Genomic DNA, 18,372 nt, shown 5'->3' with positions numbered 1-18,372 from the left:
ATAAGTCAGGCGTCCACAGCGAATTTCAGTGTAGGTATGAATGTGGAAAGCACGAAGGTTATAATGAGTGCTCTTGACGCCTTGGAACTGCTCTACACAGACAGCGAGCAGCAGTCGGTCATTTGTGCGAATCTTAAGCGCGCGTAATTCGCCCAAATAAAGCGGCAGATTTAAAATAGAAGAATAACAAGTAGAGTTCGTGCCAAGTGCACAGGTTTAGCTAGTAAACGTTGATCGGCACAAAATTAATATAAACGGAGTCGAAGTAGCCGCTATAGCAGCAGTTTCGCAGTCGCGGAACTGAAACCGAAACCGCAGTCAGAGGTAGCGGAACCGGAAGCGACAGATCACCTGCCTGCTGTCGCCCTATCACGTTTCAGACGAAAACTTGCGGGATAAAGTGTGTGGAAGGAACATCCATGGATAGAAGGATGGCAGAGGCAGCAGTTGAAACCCCTGCTGTGCGATTTTTCTGCCACAAATGCAATCAGGAAATTAACCCCGTCTTACCGGTAAGAACAATGCGCCTCGCGATTCAGTTCCCGAGGTCTTATGCACACTGACTTTTTCTCGTTGCGAACTTTTTTGAATCTGCGTCTAGGCCTAATGTTGCTGTCTCCTCCGCTTCGCAATGATGCCCGGGTGTTGACTGGCTTGGAAATGCGAGCAGGAACTGGCTAAACAATTTCGGAGACGTGTACCGATGCTGTTTATTATTGCTCGGGGCTATATTTCCTTATTCCTTAGCGCTTCCGCAGACGCAGTGTAACGGTAGCGACTTCAGGTTACGCGTCTGTCGATTTGAAACGAAATTTGGTCGGGATAGCCGGTCTGGAAGTGCACATCAGTGTTCCTCCGTTTTACCCAGTGTAATCGTGTCACATTTTCATTCAATTGGTTTGACGTTCAAGCAGCAAGTTTCCGTTATTGCATCCCGGGTCGAAAGAGGGTTGCGGACGATATGCGCAGGATCTTGGGAGCGGTGACGCTCGGAAGCGCAGGCTTCTGGCGCAGTGCTCGCCGTCGTGTTTCTTCGCGTTGGTGTGCGTTGGATTCTCGCGATCGCACTATCAACACGATGCCACCGATTCTTTTTCTGTTTCAGGAATACATTTGCCCTCGGTGTCAGTCGGGTTTCATCGAAGAATTGGCGCAGGGTCCCCCGGAGCCGTCTATGTGAGTAGCTGTGGATTTGTGCCTGCTGCTCTATGTGACAGTCCATATACAATATACAATCTGCGTTGTTGCTTTGACCCCTGTGTTACTTTTCAAAGTGCCTTTAGGACCCTTACTGCTCATTATGCGTCGTGTAGTTGTAGGGCGCTTTTTTTTTTCTTCTATCTTGCATGATGTAACAACCGTCGACGCTGATTTTGTTCACGGCAAAGGTGCAATGCATGGGGAAGATGTGTGATTGACATTCAATATGCGAAGAAGTGAACCTCCTTGGCAGTGCCGCATGTTCATTTAAGAAAAAAAAAAAAAAGAATGGGTGAAACCTCTTACAGCACTTCAGCGCATATCGCTAATTCATTGACCGATTTCACAAAACTGCTGCGACGCTAATAGAACATGCAGGCCCTGACTCAAGTTTTAGTTCCTGGATTTGGTGCTCCACATTGTCTGAAGCCAGCACCGTCATCTATGCAGACTTTATGTCACACCACCAGTTACATGTTCATGTGGCTAGGCTTTACAGACAAGGCTGACTAGACAAGTATGCTTTAGGTCGCAAACATTTTTAACGCGTCTGTGCTTGTTCTGTTAAATATATATACCTGTGCTTTCGATATTTGCACGCTACCACATTGTGAAGACTTGCATTTTTGCAGCTCGGAAATAGCCTTGTCTTAATCCATTTTTAAGCTGTGCTCAATTAATGGCTAGCGATAGTTTCCAATGGATTGCTCACAGTTCCTCTTTTTCTTAGTTCTAGGCCGCTCATTTGAGCACATTTATTCATTATCTGGGACCCTTGGCAATATGTGCAGTAGGAGGCCACAAAATGTTACTAAAAAATAAAAATCTGACGGCAGAATAGTTCAATAGAAAATAGTGAACTTTTAAGGGAATGTCAAAGAAACAATATGTAATTGAAAAGTAAAAAACTTTTCTTTTTAAACGAAGAAGGGCAGTTCAGTCACTACTGTACACATATGTAGAATGGTGAAAAAACAGGCAGTATTGTATTAAACCAGTGTGATAAAATTGGAGGTTGTGACGGGCGAACATAAGCACTTCAAGCATGGACGAATCTTTTCGTACAGTGATGCCTTGTGGTGCGGGTTTCCATTTATTATCATGGGCTGTTATATTTTTGCTTTGTTACAGTAATTGTAACACAGCAGTTTTAACATTGTGTGTAACCAGCTTGCAAATGGGTACAAACTGGCATGCACTAGAAGACACAGTGCTGTACTTACAGAAGAGGTTTTAATGGAAAAACGACTGGGATGCGTACTTAGTGCTGCTCATGTCGGAAGCAAAAAGGAACAAAAGCAGGAGATACAAACTAGTCGTCAAGAAAACCAGTCTCTTCCATGTGCATTGACGTCAATAGGTTGGCTAAAACGCACATTTTTGAATGGCCTAATTTGGGACACTTCCGTAAGCTCGTGGGTACGGTGGGTGGGTAGTCATGAAATTTAACTGCTGGGGGCTTGTGAAAAAAAGGATAAATGAGAAGGTTTCTGGTAGCATGATAAGTTTCAAATTGTGGCTCATATGACTATTAGCTGTTATAAAGACATAATGCCACAAAAATTTTGTCTGCAAATGTTCTTGCGCGCTGACATGTGACAGTGGGGGCTTTTCCAACAATTGCTGCATTTTTTTTTTGCCCTTGATAGTTTTGCGATTTTCTATGTTGAAAATGGAAATCCTCTTCAATGTCGGTGTAACAGTAGTGCTTCTTCTGTCAAGTGTTTGCATTTCTTCCTTATTAAAAGTCGTCGCATACGAAGCCGAGAGGCCATGTAAGTACACGTCTGGTGTGGGGGAATTCTAAAAACTAACTTTTTCTAAGACATTTTTTTTTTTTTTTTTTTTTTTTTTTTTTTTTTTTGCAGAGAGGACTCCGATGATGATCTAGACCATGCAGCACAATTTAGAGAGGTGAGTTTTCTTACCAGACAGAGAGGTACTAACTAAGCGATATTCTTTTCCTCTAATAGAGAAGCTTATGTGAACAATCGTTTTCATGCCAGGATACCTGCATACTGGCGTTGGAGCAGATAGTTTGACCTCATCATGCAGAGTGTGCATGTGTACTCCAGGGATTGGAGATTTGATGCTGCCCTCTTTTGAAAGGACCGACAACTGTCCTTAGCCTTCGACAAGATCATAGCAGAAGGGAATCTTTTTTTTTAATTGTTTAGATTGGTGAAATTGGGCATGATATTAGTGACTTAAAAGGGGGGGAAATTCTCATTGAATTCACCGTTGAAAATTGTGTAAAGGGAAATTAAGCTTTTGTACGATTTTGCGCTTTCTGGGATGTTCTTTCTGGGGTAGTGGTAGCGGTGCTGTGGTTAGGGTGCTCTGCTACTGTGCCCAAGGATGCGAAACCGAATTCCGGCCGTCGTAGCCGCGTTTCGATGGAGCCAGAAAGCGAGGTGCCTGTGTCTTGTGTGATGTCGGTGTGCATTAAAGGAACCCCAGGTGGTTGAAATTTCCGGAGCTTTCCACTGCGATGTCTTTCATAGCTAGAGTCTCTTTGGGACGTTAAACCCTATTGACCGGATCTTGTTGATGAGTGGGATGGCAGAACTGTGATGGCTTACATAGCAGTGCAGTATGCGGTTTTCATCTAGGCATGCATGCATGCATGCAGTGGAAAGATTGAGAGCCTGTATGTAGTAGCATAGAAGCAACGGAGCAGTCCCGAAGGCTTCAGCCAAGACTGCAGGTGCATTGTTCAGCGTATTGGCTAGCACCGCATTTCTACAGTAGAACCTTGTTAATGCAGACACCTCATCCATTCCCATCAAACTTATGTACTATCCCGTATGAAACGGTCATTAAAGCTATCATTAATTCGAAGGAATATGGCTGCACTCTGGTTAATCTACCCAAGCTGTGGAAACTGCGCCACCTGGGGATCTTCGTGCACTGACATCACGCAGCACACGGACGCCTCTTCATTTCGCTTCGAAACTCAGCCGGCAGCGGTCGGGATCGTGCGGCTTGTAATGCATTTCCAGTGTTTCAAATCTCTTCATGGTAAGATGTTTTGTCCTACCCTCTCCAGTTGGAAGGACCTTCATTAATGCTGAGTCAGCACCACTACACGGCTCAAAAGTAGACCCCCCCCCCCCCCCCTCCCCCGGGCTCTTTACTTTTGACAGTCTGTACACAGGGTGCAGGAGTAGCGAGGATCTCTAGCATGAGTGGCCCTTGTGTCCAACTTCAATGCAATGTCACCTCACTTGTCACTGTGATCATGAGTTGAGAGAGTACTACGGTGTACCCTTTTCCTTCCTTGTTTCGCCATTTTTTTTGTTCCGTGTGCATCGTGTTAATGTTCTTCGTACTACAGTGAAACTTCACTTGAACGAACTTCCAGGGACCTTAGTAAAATGTTTGTTAAAGTGAAAGTTCGCTGAACCGAAATTTTGCAGCACTTTTGAACTTAGGACTGCAGTGGTCTTGGCCTCAGTCACTGTGTGCAAGCTCCCGTGAACCTCGTCAGGCGCAGCGGTCTGCTGGGCAGCAGAGGCATTCATTTCCTCCAACCAGATCATTCCTCTCAGGTCACAATTAACCAGCATGTATACGTCTGCCTTTCTTGGAGCTAAGGAGCTTTGTAGGGCTGAAGTTGTGGCTATGGGTGGCTATGACTGTCGATCCAATTAAGCATGCAAAGATAACTGTGATTCCGCTGGATACAAGCTTGTTTAGATAGCCAGTTAGGCTTAGAGCTAAATGACGGCCAGCTTTTGTCACGCGCTAATAAAATATGTTTCTCAAAATATTCAGTAAAAAGTGCACGTTGTTCTGGTTGAAATACTCTGTATGGCATGGGAAACACAGGATGACGTTATAAAAAATGTTCGTAAAACTGAAATAAGCAACAATTGAAGTTCGTTAAAATGAAGGGCGTTTGCATAGCGTTCAATGGAACTTCGGCGGGGGAAATTAATAAAGTTCGTACTACTGAATACTTCGCTTAAGTGACGTTCGTTCAAGTGGTATTTTACTGTATAGTAAATCCTGGAACGGCTTTGCATTACATCCCGTGCATGTATGCAAGATATGCTGTTCTTTTCTTTGGCTGCATGTCTATGCGTGTAAGTGCGTGTCCTAGAGTGGGTGTTCTAGTGTACATATCTGTTGGTTCATCCAACATTATTGTACACGGAGTCTAAAGAAAATTATTGCTGTTCAGGTTTCTTGCAAGAAGCAGTCGATAACAGATTTTTTAAAACAAATTTAAAAAAAAATGCGCATTGATGTGGAGCACTTCTCGATAGTTTCTTTCTGGGCTCTGAATGAAGTAGCGAGTCCCTGTACTATTAGCACTGCAAAGAGCATTAATTGGAGGAAAGTGGGAGATGCCTTTGTCCTACTCCTGTGGACTTCGTGGGGTTCTTGATGATGTGCGTGGTGGTGCAGTAGTTGTGAATTCCTGTGCAGCTCTGGAATAGTACGATAATGGATGTCCTGCGGCGACTGGATCGCGGCCCTGGTTCTGGTGGGATGGTGGACGACAACCTGTCCCCAGACGCGCCGTCTTCGTCGGCCTCAGACTCTATGGTGCGACGACGGTCACCTGGCCGGGCAGGCCGCAGGCCACATCCTGAAAGCCAGGCCAGGCAGCCTTTAGAAGGGTAAGGCGCTTGACTGCACCCTGGGATCTTTCTTCGCTCAAAGTCAGCGTAGAAAATTTTATTTCATAATTCAAATGGAACCTGCTTTGTTTCCTGAGAATGTGTCGTGTCGGTGTGTGTTCAAACACCAGATGGTTGACATAACCTTGAGTCTACCGTGGCGACGCCTTTTCACGGCTGATGTCGCTTTCAGACAGACCTTAACACCCTACCAAACTTATTTCTTTGGAATGTACGATATGTTCATCATGTGATGTTGAAATCTATTTCTATTGAAACTATAATTCGTCTGCTGTGTATTTGGTCAATGAGGAAGCTTTTGAACTAAAACAGGCTTACTTGGTACCGCTGAATTTTCATCGCCTTTGTCATTGAGGAGGTTCCGCTATTTAAGGATTATATTAATCATTTCTTTCAAGTAAGACATCGATTTCTGTCTGCATCAAACATTCGTGCTGCTTTCTTGAATTCGTGCTGCAAGCTTTAAGGTATACTGTGCAGATATTTTGACCATATGTGAAATTGCTGAGAGTGCGTTCAGGAGGTGCGATCATCTAAGGGCCCAGTATTTATTTTACGTATTTTTGCTCAGATGGCGTTATTTTTTCTGGGTTTTGTACACATGCCTTAGACGCCTCTTATGCAGGCGGCAGGTACGCGTGACGTAACACTTTTCACCACTACCTGCTCATGCCACACCTGGGTGGCACCACTTCATCTGGTGTGCCTGTGCGTTCCGAGCTGGCGGTGTGGTCTGTTGCACTTCTCCAGGTGGCATGGGCCTTGTTTAGAAAACTGCCATCACTGTTATGCAAGTAGCCCTGCCAATGTTACATTTTGATCATCTAGACCTCTGCTCAGTTTCCGTGAAATTTCGAAAACTCTAGTAAACAACAATTTTTTTTTTTTTTTTTGCCATTCCAAGAACGCATATCTGTTGCCTGCGAGAAGTTTGATTATGTACTTAAATTCAGAATAAGAAAGATGAGTGCGTTTCCACTTAAGTTTCGTTCCACGTCGCATCTCAATATGATTTTCTGCGGGGGGGGGTATTGGAATTTGAATAGAAATACTCAAAATACTGAGTATACTCCCGGCGAATCGTTTCACAGGGAAAATGCAGCTGTTAGAAACATTCCCACATTATTATCCTTTATTTTCTTTGTGATTACATGCATTCGGCATTACAGAGAGCGAAATTTTTTAACATATCTTGTTCTTTTTATAGGTTACATGTAATTTTCATGTATTTCAGGTTCCCCCTTTGCGAAGGCTTGACTGTCATGCTTCTTGTGCTTCTTAGGGCTTACGTACAGCTGAACATAAAATTTGAGCCTCCGCCAATCACATTATGGTAGAACGAGGTGAAGAATATAGCTACGCAGTATCGCAGAAAACTAGGCAAGGGATTAAGGGGAGCCTCAATTTGGATGCCAAAATTTCGACAAGAGGACTCATCTTTTTCTGGGCTCCCAGGCAAAAGCATGCTCTTGTTGAAACGTTGGCATGCGGGTTTAGTGGCATCGCATACCTTCGTTCGTATCTTTAATATAGTAGATATGCTGACGATTAGCAATGCAGCATAGTTGGTTTGCTTCGCAATTACTGTGGACACTACTGCAGCACACAGATCAATGTTCTTCGGTGCTTGGCAACTTTCAGAAACGTGAGATGTGTCCCTTTCTCCCACTAAATTAATGCTAGAACCTAGTGGAAAATGGTACCTTTTCACCGCCCCTCTCCCTTTCGCCGGTCCGCAGCTGTATATGTTGTATTCGAGTTCAGAAGGCTCCGGGCACATGCGACTACAGAAAGCAACAGCACTTCCAGCACGTCCCCTGTGCACGCAGCTTCAGCAGCGCCCACTGTAGCAAGCAGACGAGAGAGTAGGCGGGCTGGGCGCAGAGGCCGTGAAAACTTGCCGTCACCAGGTGCACCAGTTCAAGAAAAGAGCGGGGGAAGAAAGTGCTTTCTGCTGATCTCGTGCAGGAAGCAGTGTAGTTTTAGTTGTCCTAGTAATGTATAATGCCACCTTTCATTGCAGTACAAAAAGTAGGCCACCTAAAATTCGATGCAGTATCCCTTAAAAGAATTTTTATTGTTGTAAATGTTGCAAACAAATGGAATTACACTTGTTTAGATGTACATAGTTCGTGTCAGTTCCATTAGGTGGCCCTGACCTGTGTCATTGGTTGCATTCTCCAAGGTGCATTTATCGGGAGCACGCTTGGTCTCAGAGCGCGCTCCCCACCTGAGTGGTCGATACAGTAAACTCCCGCTGATTTGGCCTCCATTAATTTGGAAAGCAAGGAATTACAGCTACCGCTGTAGTCCTACACAACACTCGAGTATTACCTCTGTCAAGCGCGATAGTTTAGTGTGCATATGGGGGAAGGTTACTACTCGCCGTAAGTGCCCTGCGGCAGAGCCAAACGGTGCACATGAAGTGTTGCTTTCAGAAGAATGCGCTTAAATAAAGATAAAATAAGATGGCCATTTGCACTGTTGTGAACTGCAATTGAGAATGCTTTGGTGTGTCCCCATTGATGACCCCCACCTTACAGTGAAGCACTTGTGGTAGAATTTATAATTGTTTTTCTTTTCTTTTTTTTTTTTTTTTCAAGCATCATCCACCAGATTTTTGCCAACCTCACTGGAACCACAGGTAAATAGCATGAATGCTCGATGCTTTTGTCCAGTCTTCAGTGGTACAGTGTTCTGAGCTGCTTTGTCTGAATTTTGCAGGTTTCATATCCAATCAAGGGCTCCCAGTGTGAGTATCAAAACAAGTCATTGTTTTAACACCCTTGTGGGGTTTGTGAATTTCTGTAAAAGAGCATTGCAGAGAGAGAGAGTTGGGCTAGTTGCTGCTGCGTGCCGCAAACTGAAGGGTTGAGCTTTGTGCCTCCCAGCATGACTGATGCACAGCGCACTCCTCTGCGTTGGTTCACGCTTTCCAGCAGTAAAGAAATGTGGCACACTGTTGGTTTTGGTGTTAACAAAACTTTGTGGGCTCCTGTGTGTTAGGTACACACTGGTCTTCACTTGAACATCAGTAGAATGTAATGTTCGTTGGTGCCGTTGAAACAGCTTGGTCGCCTAATCCTTTGCAGCAGTTGGGGAGCTGAAATCTCACATGACTGGCCGGCTTCTTCATGCCAGAACTAACTTTAACCCCCTGCGGGCGCATTTTGTTTTCAAGAAACTGTACCAGAGTGGTCTTTTGTTTTTTATTAATGGAGATAGGAAGTTAGCTGCTTTAAAGCATAAAAAAAAACACCATTTATTTTTTCAGGTTCGTAACAATTTTTATTCACATTTGTATTGTGGAAAAAATAAAAACACCAAAAATTTCCAGGTGATCCTTTCAAGACGAACCTGGGAGGTGCGGGAGGGCAGTTTTTCAAATCAATTTCGCACAACTTTCGGCTGCTTGCAACTGAGTTCTCTTCATCCTGTGTCTCGCTGTATGGAAGGTCTTCACTGTTGTCGTCCTCACTTGAGGGACAAAAATTACAACCTTCGGTGTCACTGGAGTTTGTCTCATTGCTGTTCTAGTGCTCCGCCATTTTCGTTTGTGCGTGACAACTTGACGAGATTCTCCGCTCAGGCCAAGCAAAAAGCAATCAACCGCTCGGTTCCCGTGCTGCCATCTCTTGGCAAACCGAAAAAGTGCTTTGGACGAGCCTTCTCGTCTTAACCCGTAATTGGAGTGCTTGAAAGCCTACACCAAGCCTGAGTCGTCCAAGTCCGCGGAGGGGTTAATATCTGCTCGTGCACAGACTCAATTGCGAATGAGTAATCAGGGTTGCACTATAGTCAGAAAAAATTTAACGGCAACGCGCTGGTCTTGTGTAAAGGCCGCATTCCGCCACGGCTAAAGAAAAAGATGCGAAGCAGAGTGGGCTAGATGGGCAGAAAGCGTTTAGCACTTGCGGAAAGTGGAGGCTGGTGTGGCCTGTGACTGACCAGGTTTGTGTCTGCTTTCTTCCTCCCCAAGCAGGCTGGTCAACCTGCATGGCAACCCAGGAGACTACGCGTGGGGCCGAGGAGGCTTGGATGCCGTCATCACACAGGTGCTACTGGGGTTTCCTTCTCAGGCGCAATGAAAGCGGAAAGGCTGCAGTGTGCTCTTCTTTTTTTTTTTTTTTTGAACACAGCTGCATACAGTAGAATGATACGGATCTTGTAATGTTGCTAAAAGTGGACTCATTGCTGTGAAAAGTGAGAATGCATTTAGCATAGACGGGCTTTCCAGCAGTGCGTCCTAGGGCTTGACACAAAGAGCAGTTTTTGATATTGCTGTAAAAATGTTGCCAGCAGCAATATTGCGAGATGGGATTTCATTGTATTACCAAATTGAGTGGAGGTTATGAGCATTATTTTCACAAATTGTTTTTGCTCCGTTACTTATGCTTGCACTTAAACAGTCACAGTGGAAGGCAGGCTTGGCTAGTTGCTCTTTGCTTAATCAAACTCGTTGTTTTTAGCTGCCTTTGGTTTATTTGAACAGTTAAATTGCATTCAGGTTTGGTAAACATTGGCCTATGTTCTGCTCTTTGGTGTTTGAGGTTGATCTCTGTGCGATGAAATTGGGGCCACATTTGGAAGTAATGCAAAGTTGCAACGTGTTTTCATTTTTGTAGAGTTGGTACGAGTGTAGTAAGACTGTTTACAGCTTGCAGTGGGCGCAGATGTTCAATCAAGACTACCGTTGTGCCGCTTTCACGATTAGCATTTGCAGTCTTTCCGAGTCTTTGCAGTTGCGTGGTGTGAAAACTTGCTTTCTTGCGTATTTTCGCTTGGTGCAGCTTGCTTCGTAGTCACCGTGAAAGAATGTAATGCAACGAATTTGGTGAGAAGGTCGTGGTTACAAAATAGCTGGCATGTTTACCCAACAGGCAGGCTGCTCGTGGTGTTAACCTGTGGAAATGGGCCCAAAGTCTAGCAGACTGGATTTCTACCCAGCCTGGAACTGAACCACCACCAGCAAATGCCAAACCAATATGCAAATGATGAAAGCCCTTTGTCTATCCAATTCGTGCCATCATAAGTAGGCATGCTTTTCACTATCTTGGTCCAGCTATATGATTGGATATTCAGTCAGCAAGTGGATATACAGTTGGTTTTCTGGCGCTGCCTCGGTTACAGTGAGCTTTAGCAGCTACCCTAAACAAATATGACTCTGTGCCATGACATTGTACCTGGGACGTTGTGCAGCACTCGTGAAGTAAGAAAAAGCAAAATGGAAAATATTAGTATGTTATTTCACGGCATTGCTTTAGCATAAAGTCTCATTGCATTTAGTTGCCTCCCTTTTGTGCTGTACCATGTCAATAGTCGTGAAAGATTCCCAGGTGGTCCGGACCCCTCCGTTACAGCGTCCTTCATAACCAGAGTCGCTTCGGCACAGTACACCTCGCATACCGTACCATCTTATACTTTTTGTATATTGTTCATATAGTATTGCCTTATACAGTCGAACCCGGAGATATGCTGATTTCTAATTTCAAAGAATGACGATTTCAAATATGTATTTAGATCTCAAATATCTTATCCGGTGGAGAAGATATAGCAAAATAACATATCATATAATTAGGTCATTTCTTGCTGGCCGTTATGATAATTTCTCACTGAAACAAAAGTTTTTAAGAACCCATACTGAGCATGGCAGGCGGCCACCCTGGGAAGCGCTATCGTGGTGTAGCTCATACTGAGCTTGATAATACATATTTTAAAAGGTCCACCACACATTCTAAAGCTAAGAAGATTCCTACAAGGTAATTTTGTTGATCATAAGTAAAAGAAAAATTAGCAGTAAATGGTCCCAATTTGTTCTAATTGCTAATGTATCACTTAATGAATAAAATATGAAAGCTTTAGGGTTCCTGCTGTTGGTCTGACTGCCACCATTGCTTCAGGAAACAGATTGTTCGCTTCCAATTGTGGGTTCTCCTTGCAATTTGTTGTCCACTGGAAAGCCTGAAGCATGCTTTATAACATGCACGAAATGGCTGGTGGTGCACGGTTGTTTGTGGCACACAAGCTGTAAAATCACGGCGAGGGAAGTGAGCTTTCAAACAACCTCAAAATGGCTGTGATTGGATGAGAAGGAAAGAGCGAGTGGCCCCCAAACTTGCACTAGTCCGTCATTCTCGAACATTTTGAGTCGTGTGGGCGCTTAAAACTTAATTCTTGTATTTCTGTTTAGAGTCGTGTTTTTTTGAACAGAGAAGGGTGAGCGTATTAACGGCACAATATTTAAAAAGTAGACTTCTTCTCATTTTTTTTTTGTTTGCAGTTTAACGCCCAACATTATTTAAATTCTGAATTTAAATTTAAAAACACCAACCAAACCAAAAATACCAGATTATGAAAAAAAGAAAAACTTCCACAGTTGCATACTTTCTATGTAAATTTGACCGGAAAATTGAAAGCGGTGGCCTCCACTAGCCCGATTAATTCGAAGATTTTAGGGTGCTTGCTGGAATTTCGGGTCTTGATTTCGTTGAAAACCCAGAGAAGCGCCGGCCTTTCAGAGCTGCCGGGCAAATGTATGTCTGAAATTTTGTCTGTCACAGAGAGATGTCGAAATTTTGCGTCCCTGTGTAATCCTCCTCTGCCTGGACTGTGCCTGGCAGGCTGCTTTCTGAGGCAGGTTGTACCATTGAACTGCCTTTGTTGCAGCTCCTGAATCAATTGGACGGGACAGGGCCGCCTCCTTTAGCAAAAGAGAAGATTGAACAGATTCCCACGGTCAAGATTGCCCAAGAGCAAGTTGGTGAGTGCGCCTGTAATGCTTTCTGCTCGTGGTGGTGGTGGAATACAGCCTTTGTTGCAAAAATGACGTGCCGCACAAAATATCTGTCACAAAATGCTTTCAGACAGCAGAGCAGCAGCAGCAACAGCAGCTCATCCTGCTTCTTTCTGTTCCTCTTTTAGTATCAAATTTCCTGAGACGTGTGTGTATTAGTTTGCAGCCTGTCTGGTAAAAATAGTTATGCAGCGGTCTCCCTGCAGTAATGTCTGCAGAATCTTGAGTTGCTTTGCATTGAATCTCTGCACTCCCAATGTCCTTTGTGTAGACTTGTGTGAGTATTTGATTGTTCCTAATGTTGCATTGCAAAGTGGTGTCTTCGATGTTGGATGCAATCCAAATGCTTGTTATTCACAAATTCTAAGTGTTCCTCCCAAGCAGTAACGTTTTCAGAATGCGCGCCTGGTGGTTTCGGTTTGAAGCGCTTCCTGCGAAATGGTGTCGTGGCCTGCGGGCAGCCGTCTCTCAATGCGGTTGCAAGTAAACTAGTATTTGGAGGCAGTTTGTGTTATCAGAGGTGATAAAACTAGCATGCCTTCTTTACACTTGCGCGTGGCCCGGCTGACTGAGCAGCAGACTGACATGCCAACAGTCCTGTAATTTTAGCTCTACTGTGCAGTCCACTTATAATGATATTTAGGAAACCGGAAAATTCGATCAATTGCCATAAAATAACTTACTTTAGAAAGTTGCAAATTTGCGCTCGCTTGAGCAGCAGCTGAAGCTTGGCAATCGCTGTGAGCATTGCTTCACGGCAGTCCTTTTTATGTGCACGAAACCGATTAGCGATTGGATGAACTGCAGGACATCCCCAGCCTTGATGATGATCGTTAAAATCATAGAGTGCGAATGCCTTTGTCTTATACGCCTGCTCAGCAAACAGGACAGGACAGGTGTAGCCCTGTGCCCTGGTTTCTGTCACTTAAAAGGGACTGCTGTAGGGGCACACGTTTTCTTGCATCTTACTGAGTGTTGTGTTCCATTGCAGACAAATTGCTGCAGTGCACGGTGTGCATGGAGGAGTTCAAGACCGGCGAGCAGGTCAAGCGACTTCCCTGTCAGCACCACTTTCACCCAGACTGCATTGTGCCCTGGCTGGAACTGGTCAGTGCACACCTTGCCACACGCGTTGCTTGCACGTTGTACTCGGGTGGCTTTATGTTGCAGCTGCTTCGCACGTTTCAATTCCGGTGTGCGCAAGACAGAGTGCTTGACGAAGCTGCGAAAAATTGTCCTCATCGCACAGTTTTCATCTGAAATGTATAGAAAGCATCAAAGAAGTGTGTAAAGATGACCTCTCTCTATATAAAATTACTATGAATCAAATTGATTTGATGCTTTTTGAGGGCCATTCGATAATTCAAACATTTTTCGTGCTCCTTTACAAAGCTGAATTACCGTATTTACTCGCGTAATGAACCCACCTTTTTTCCAGATAAGTTGACATAAATTTGGGGGGAGGGTTCATTACGCGGGGAAAAAAAATTTAGATATTTTTTAGGTCGAAATTTCATGTCACAATGAAGATAGGAAAATCGCAATCCCAACCTTACCTTTATAGTAAAAACACGTACGCGATGAATGTGAATTAAAAATTCATTTTTATTTTCATGCTGCTGGCTGCTTATGGTCTGTCTCACTCGGGCTCGCTATCTGAATCCACGCTTCAACTCATATCGCTTGCGACTTCGTCGGCGTCGTCGTCTTCCCACAGCGCGTCGTCTTCACTGCCGTCGAGGCTGTTGGAGATGCCAGTCTTTTTGAAGCTGCTGACGACCATCTCGCTGGGAATCACACTCCATGCTTCTAGAATCCATCGACAGAGCATGTCGATGGTGGGCCTTCTAATCTTACCTGCGGGAGTCAGGTCGTGGTTTCCCGCGGCCATCCACTCTGTATAGAGCCGGCGCACGTTGTCCTTAAAGGGCTTATTAATGGAAACATCAAGGGGCTGCAGCACTGATGTCAAGCCACCTGGGATGATAGCGAGGTCTGTGCGTAACTCGCTCATTCGGCAGCGGACATTTTTTTCCAGATGACCGCGGAAGCTGTCCATAACAAGCAGCGATGGCAGGAGAAGAGCCCCGGGCCGCCGTCCCCAGACTGTTTTCAGCCAGTCGGACACCAGCTCGGCCGACATCCACCCTTTCTCCTGGGCGCGAATGTGGATACCGGCAGGAAGAGTTCCCTTTGGCAGAGTCTTTCTTTTGAAGACGACGAACGGCGGCAGCTTCCTGCCGTCCGCTGTTACAGCTAACATCACGGTGCACCGCTGCTTCTCGGCGCCAGTCGTCTTAACCTGCACACTTTTCGCACCTTTCATATCGACAGTGCTGTTTCTTGGCATGTCAAAGTTTATAGGCGTCTGGTCCGCGTTCCCGATTTGCGACAGCAGGAACTTTTTGTCCTCACGGATCCGAATGACAAAGCGGTGGAAATCACGCACTTTGTCCCCACAGTCTGCCGGCAGCCGCTGGCATAATGTAGTACGCCTTCTGAGGCACAACCCGTTCCGGCGCATGAAACGAGTCGTCCAACCACTGGTCGCCTTAAATTCACTCGCGGCAATGCCGTGACTTCTTGCAGTGGCCCGCGCGTGATTCTGTATCAGCTCGTGGGATACGGCACATCCTTCGTTGCGGAGCCTCTTCACATAGCTCAGAACTTCTTCCTCGACGCGAGGAAACTTGCCCTGCTTCGGCCCGCGAAAGGCCCGGCGATCTTTCTTCGTCGCTCTGAGTTCCTCTTGTTGATTCCTCCAGTAGCGCACACGCACGGGGTCTACACTAAAATGCCGTCCAGCCGCGCGATTGCCATGCTCCAAAGCATGCTCCACGACTTTGAGCTTAAAACTGGCCGTGTACCTAGCGTAACGCCCCATCGCACAACGCGCAGAAAATGCACAGCACGCACGAAATAATGCAAAGGTCGTAGCGAAGCACTTAAACAGCAACAAAATAGGACTGGCGAAATGGCGACCGACGCTGTCCAAGTGCGTTGTCTTTACTTCGTTATGCCGCCGCCGCGCATGCACGGCGCTATAAGCAGAGGTTTGCTTTGCATTTAATAGATGGCACTCGGCAACCTGCATCATCATCATCATTGTAAAAAAAAAATCTAGAGAAGTTTGACAAATTGGTTCGAGAAATACAAAGAAAATAGCCAAGCGTGGTGGAAACTGCCGTCACCCCATTTCAAAGAGGACGCCCCAGTAAAGCCCTTTGCGCATCCACCAACGAATCATGCAAGGTCAATGAACGATCAACGAAAGCGTGCAGTCGACGCCCGCGTCACCCGCGTTCGCGTCGCCGGTGTTCAGCATCGTTGGCTTCAAATGATGTTTATTTTATCACTGCGCGATCAGACAATTTTATGATCGTCGACAGTCGACAGCGCCGGCCAATTGAGCCGAGATAACGCGAACATGCTGAACACCGACCCTGCGGGCGGGTGCGCGTTATTTACGCGACGTAAAAAAAAAAATTCAATTTTCGACAACAAAAGTGGGGGGTGGGTTCATTACGCGAGTGGGTTCATTACGCGAGTAAATACGGTAAGACTTTCCTCTGCTCATAAAAAAAATAAGGACTTGTCACTGGCAAGTTCCATGATTCGACTAGTGCAAGTTTCGGCAGCGAACAACGTCCGAAAACAGTGCGAGCGCACAACTGCATGTGTACGTTGAACGAACCTGGGGTCCTTATTTTGGGTTGGTGACATTGATGTCAGCAATGTCACTTTGGTATCGCTTTGATTGCAATGCCGATGAAACGCCCTGTTTAAAAGCCCACTTGTGGGATTGTGCACGAGGTCCAAATCTAGGAGCACCCAAATATGATGCGGTCCATGTAAATGATGGAGGAGGAAATTAAGAGAGTGCCTTTGTACTGTTTTCCTTGCACTTTCTAAACTTGGTATCTGGATAGTTTGCCCAGCAGGCATTGTGGTTTTGAAATTTATGCACACTGGTATTGTTTGATTGCTGGAAAATATTTGAAAATTTTCGGACATTTAGAGGTTTTACCATTTCATTTGTGAATCGAGCTGTAAACATATTCATATTCAAAATTTGGTTTCCAATAGCTTTCAGCAGTCCAGGGAGGAAGTATTTCGACAGCTTAAGGTGGTGCGCACACAGTGCTGAAGGTAACCCCGTACATCTTCATCTGAGCGAGCAGATTGCCTCACAAAGTGCTCACGTTCCTACTTAAGGTGGCAATCCTTGTAACAAACTGACGCACTTTGCAGTTGATGAAATGATCTCGTCCTTTGTACCTTCCAGCACGGCACATGTCCAATCTGCCGCAAGCTGCTCAATGAGGAGGCCGGTTCAGAGCCGGGCGCTGCTGGGAGCAGTTCGGGGCCATCGCGGGCAGCCGGTGCTGGGCTGCTGCCGCGCTCACAGAGTGAACGTCCCACGGCCTTTATGCGCATGCACATGGGACCGAGGAGCAGCCGCTCTACATCGACCCAGCAGCAGCAGCAGCCACAGCAGCAGCCTCCCTCGGCCTCGTCCTCGTCCTCCTCGACCTCCTCACAGCCTCCGACAAGCAGACCTAGGCGACATTCGCCCGCTAACTCTTCAACGTCTCGGCGAGGAAGCCACTCGGGCGGCAACCAGTACTCAGTGTACGATTTCAATGACGAGTGTGACTGAAAAAACTTTGCTCGACACGGCAGCACTCCCATGGAACTGTGCACTCCTCTCCACGAGAAAAGACACTTTTCCCCCCTCTCGCTGTGGTGTGTTGCAGCCGGGACTGCAGTTGCCGCGCGGGAGTGAAGACTAGATTGAAAGAAAAAGAAAGTGTGAAGTCTTTTGAGGAAGTGGTGTCTTGAGAGAAATGAAGGGAGCGGGCGGCCCTGCCTCAAAGTGTGGCCCGGTGTTGTGCCCCCCTCCCTTTCAATGGACTTGGGAAAAGGTGGTTGCTCTAACACACCCAAGTAAGCTGGATTAAGATTTTTTTTTTAACCTGGCTAGTGAGAGAAATTATCCGGCAGAAATGTGGTGGACTGCTCTGCAGTGCGAGAAGCGCAGTCAGTACAAATGTGAGAGTATGGCGGAAATGTGCCTGGAACTGGCTTTTGGTCCAGGTCGAGATACACTCACAACTGTTCTTGCCCTGCAGGTGTGTCTTGTTAAACGGTGAGCTTGTGCGTTCTTGACGGAGGCAAGTTCTTGCGCAGTGCTAGATAAAAAGAAAAAAAAGTGGCATGCTCCAACTGTAGGCTCGTGCGACCTGCCTGTGCATATGCAGCCTATAAATAGCGCTCGCGACATGTGACAAACCTTAATGGGCTGTTGCCAGAGTTTCCTGGAGGGGGGGAGGGGGTGGTCTTGTCCTCTGCCCCCCTGTGCAAGTTGTGGGTTGCCTGCACCATGACCTCTGTCCACCGAGCCTCAGGAAGTGAATAAAAGTGGGCAAGTGTCCTCTTCAGCCTCGGAGGTGTTTGAATCTCTTGGCTGTGTCCATGCAAATCTTACTTTCTTCCATTAAGGGTACGGGGCTTTTGGAGCATTTTTCTTTATTTATAGGCTAAATACAATGAAAATGCACAGCCTTAATTAGTTTTTTGAGCTGACTTTGAATACTTAATTATTAAGTTTTGATATGTGATATAATTTTCAAATTATGTGAAATTTCACTCCTTTGTTTTAGAAACAATAGAGAAAAAACTAATCGCAAAACAATTTTTAACATGTAGTTAGATATATGTATATGGTAT

At 45.6% G+C, this 18,372-nt stretch overlaps 1 protein-coding gene across 2 annotated transcripts; it reads left to right on the top strand.

Moving 5' to 3' along the window:
- Positions 1-362: 362 nt before the first annotated feature.
- Positions 363-18,088, top strand: Iru (E3 ubiquitin-protein ligase Iruka). Of its 2 annotated transcripts, none has more exons than XM_084598779.1 (10): positions 363-512; positions 1,106-1,176; positions 3,069-3,114; positions 5,635-5,828; positions 8,453-8,493; positions 8,574-8,601; positions 9,832-9,904; positions 12,516-12,609; positions 13,634-13,749; positions 16,928-18,088. In XM_084598779.1, exons 1-10 carry the CDS (start codon positions 420-422, stop codon positions 17,300-17,302), a joined length of 1,131 nt encoding a protein of 376 aa, XP_084454905.1. In that variant the 5' UTR covers positions 363-419; the 3' UTR covers positions 17,303-18,088. The 2 variants fall into 2 exon arrangements, with proteins under 2 accessions (XP_084454905.1, XP_084454904.1); XM_084598778.1 differs by having other exon boundaries at positions 9,829-9,904.
- The last annotated feature ends 284 nt before the right edge of the window (positions 18,089-18,372 follow it).

The sequence above is a fragment of the Amblyomma maculatum genome, chromosome 3 (assembly GCF_055883805.1).
Source record: "Amblyomma maculatum isolate TAMU_Amacu chromosome 3, ASM5588380v1, whole genome shotgun sequence".
NCBI classification, from domain to species: domain Eukaryota; kingdom Metazoa; phylum Arthropoda; class Arachnida; order Ixodida; family Ixodidae; genus Amblyomma; species Amblyomma maculatum.
This window is presented reverse-complemented; position numbering and strand designations above follow the sequence as displayed.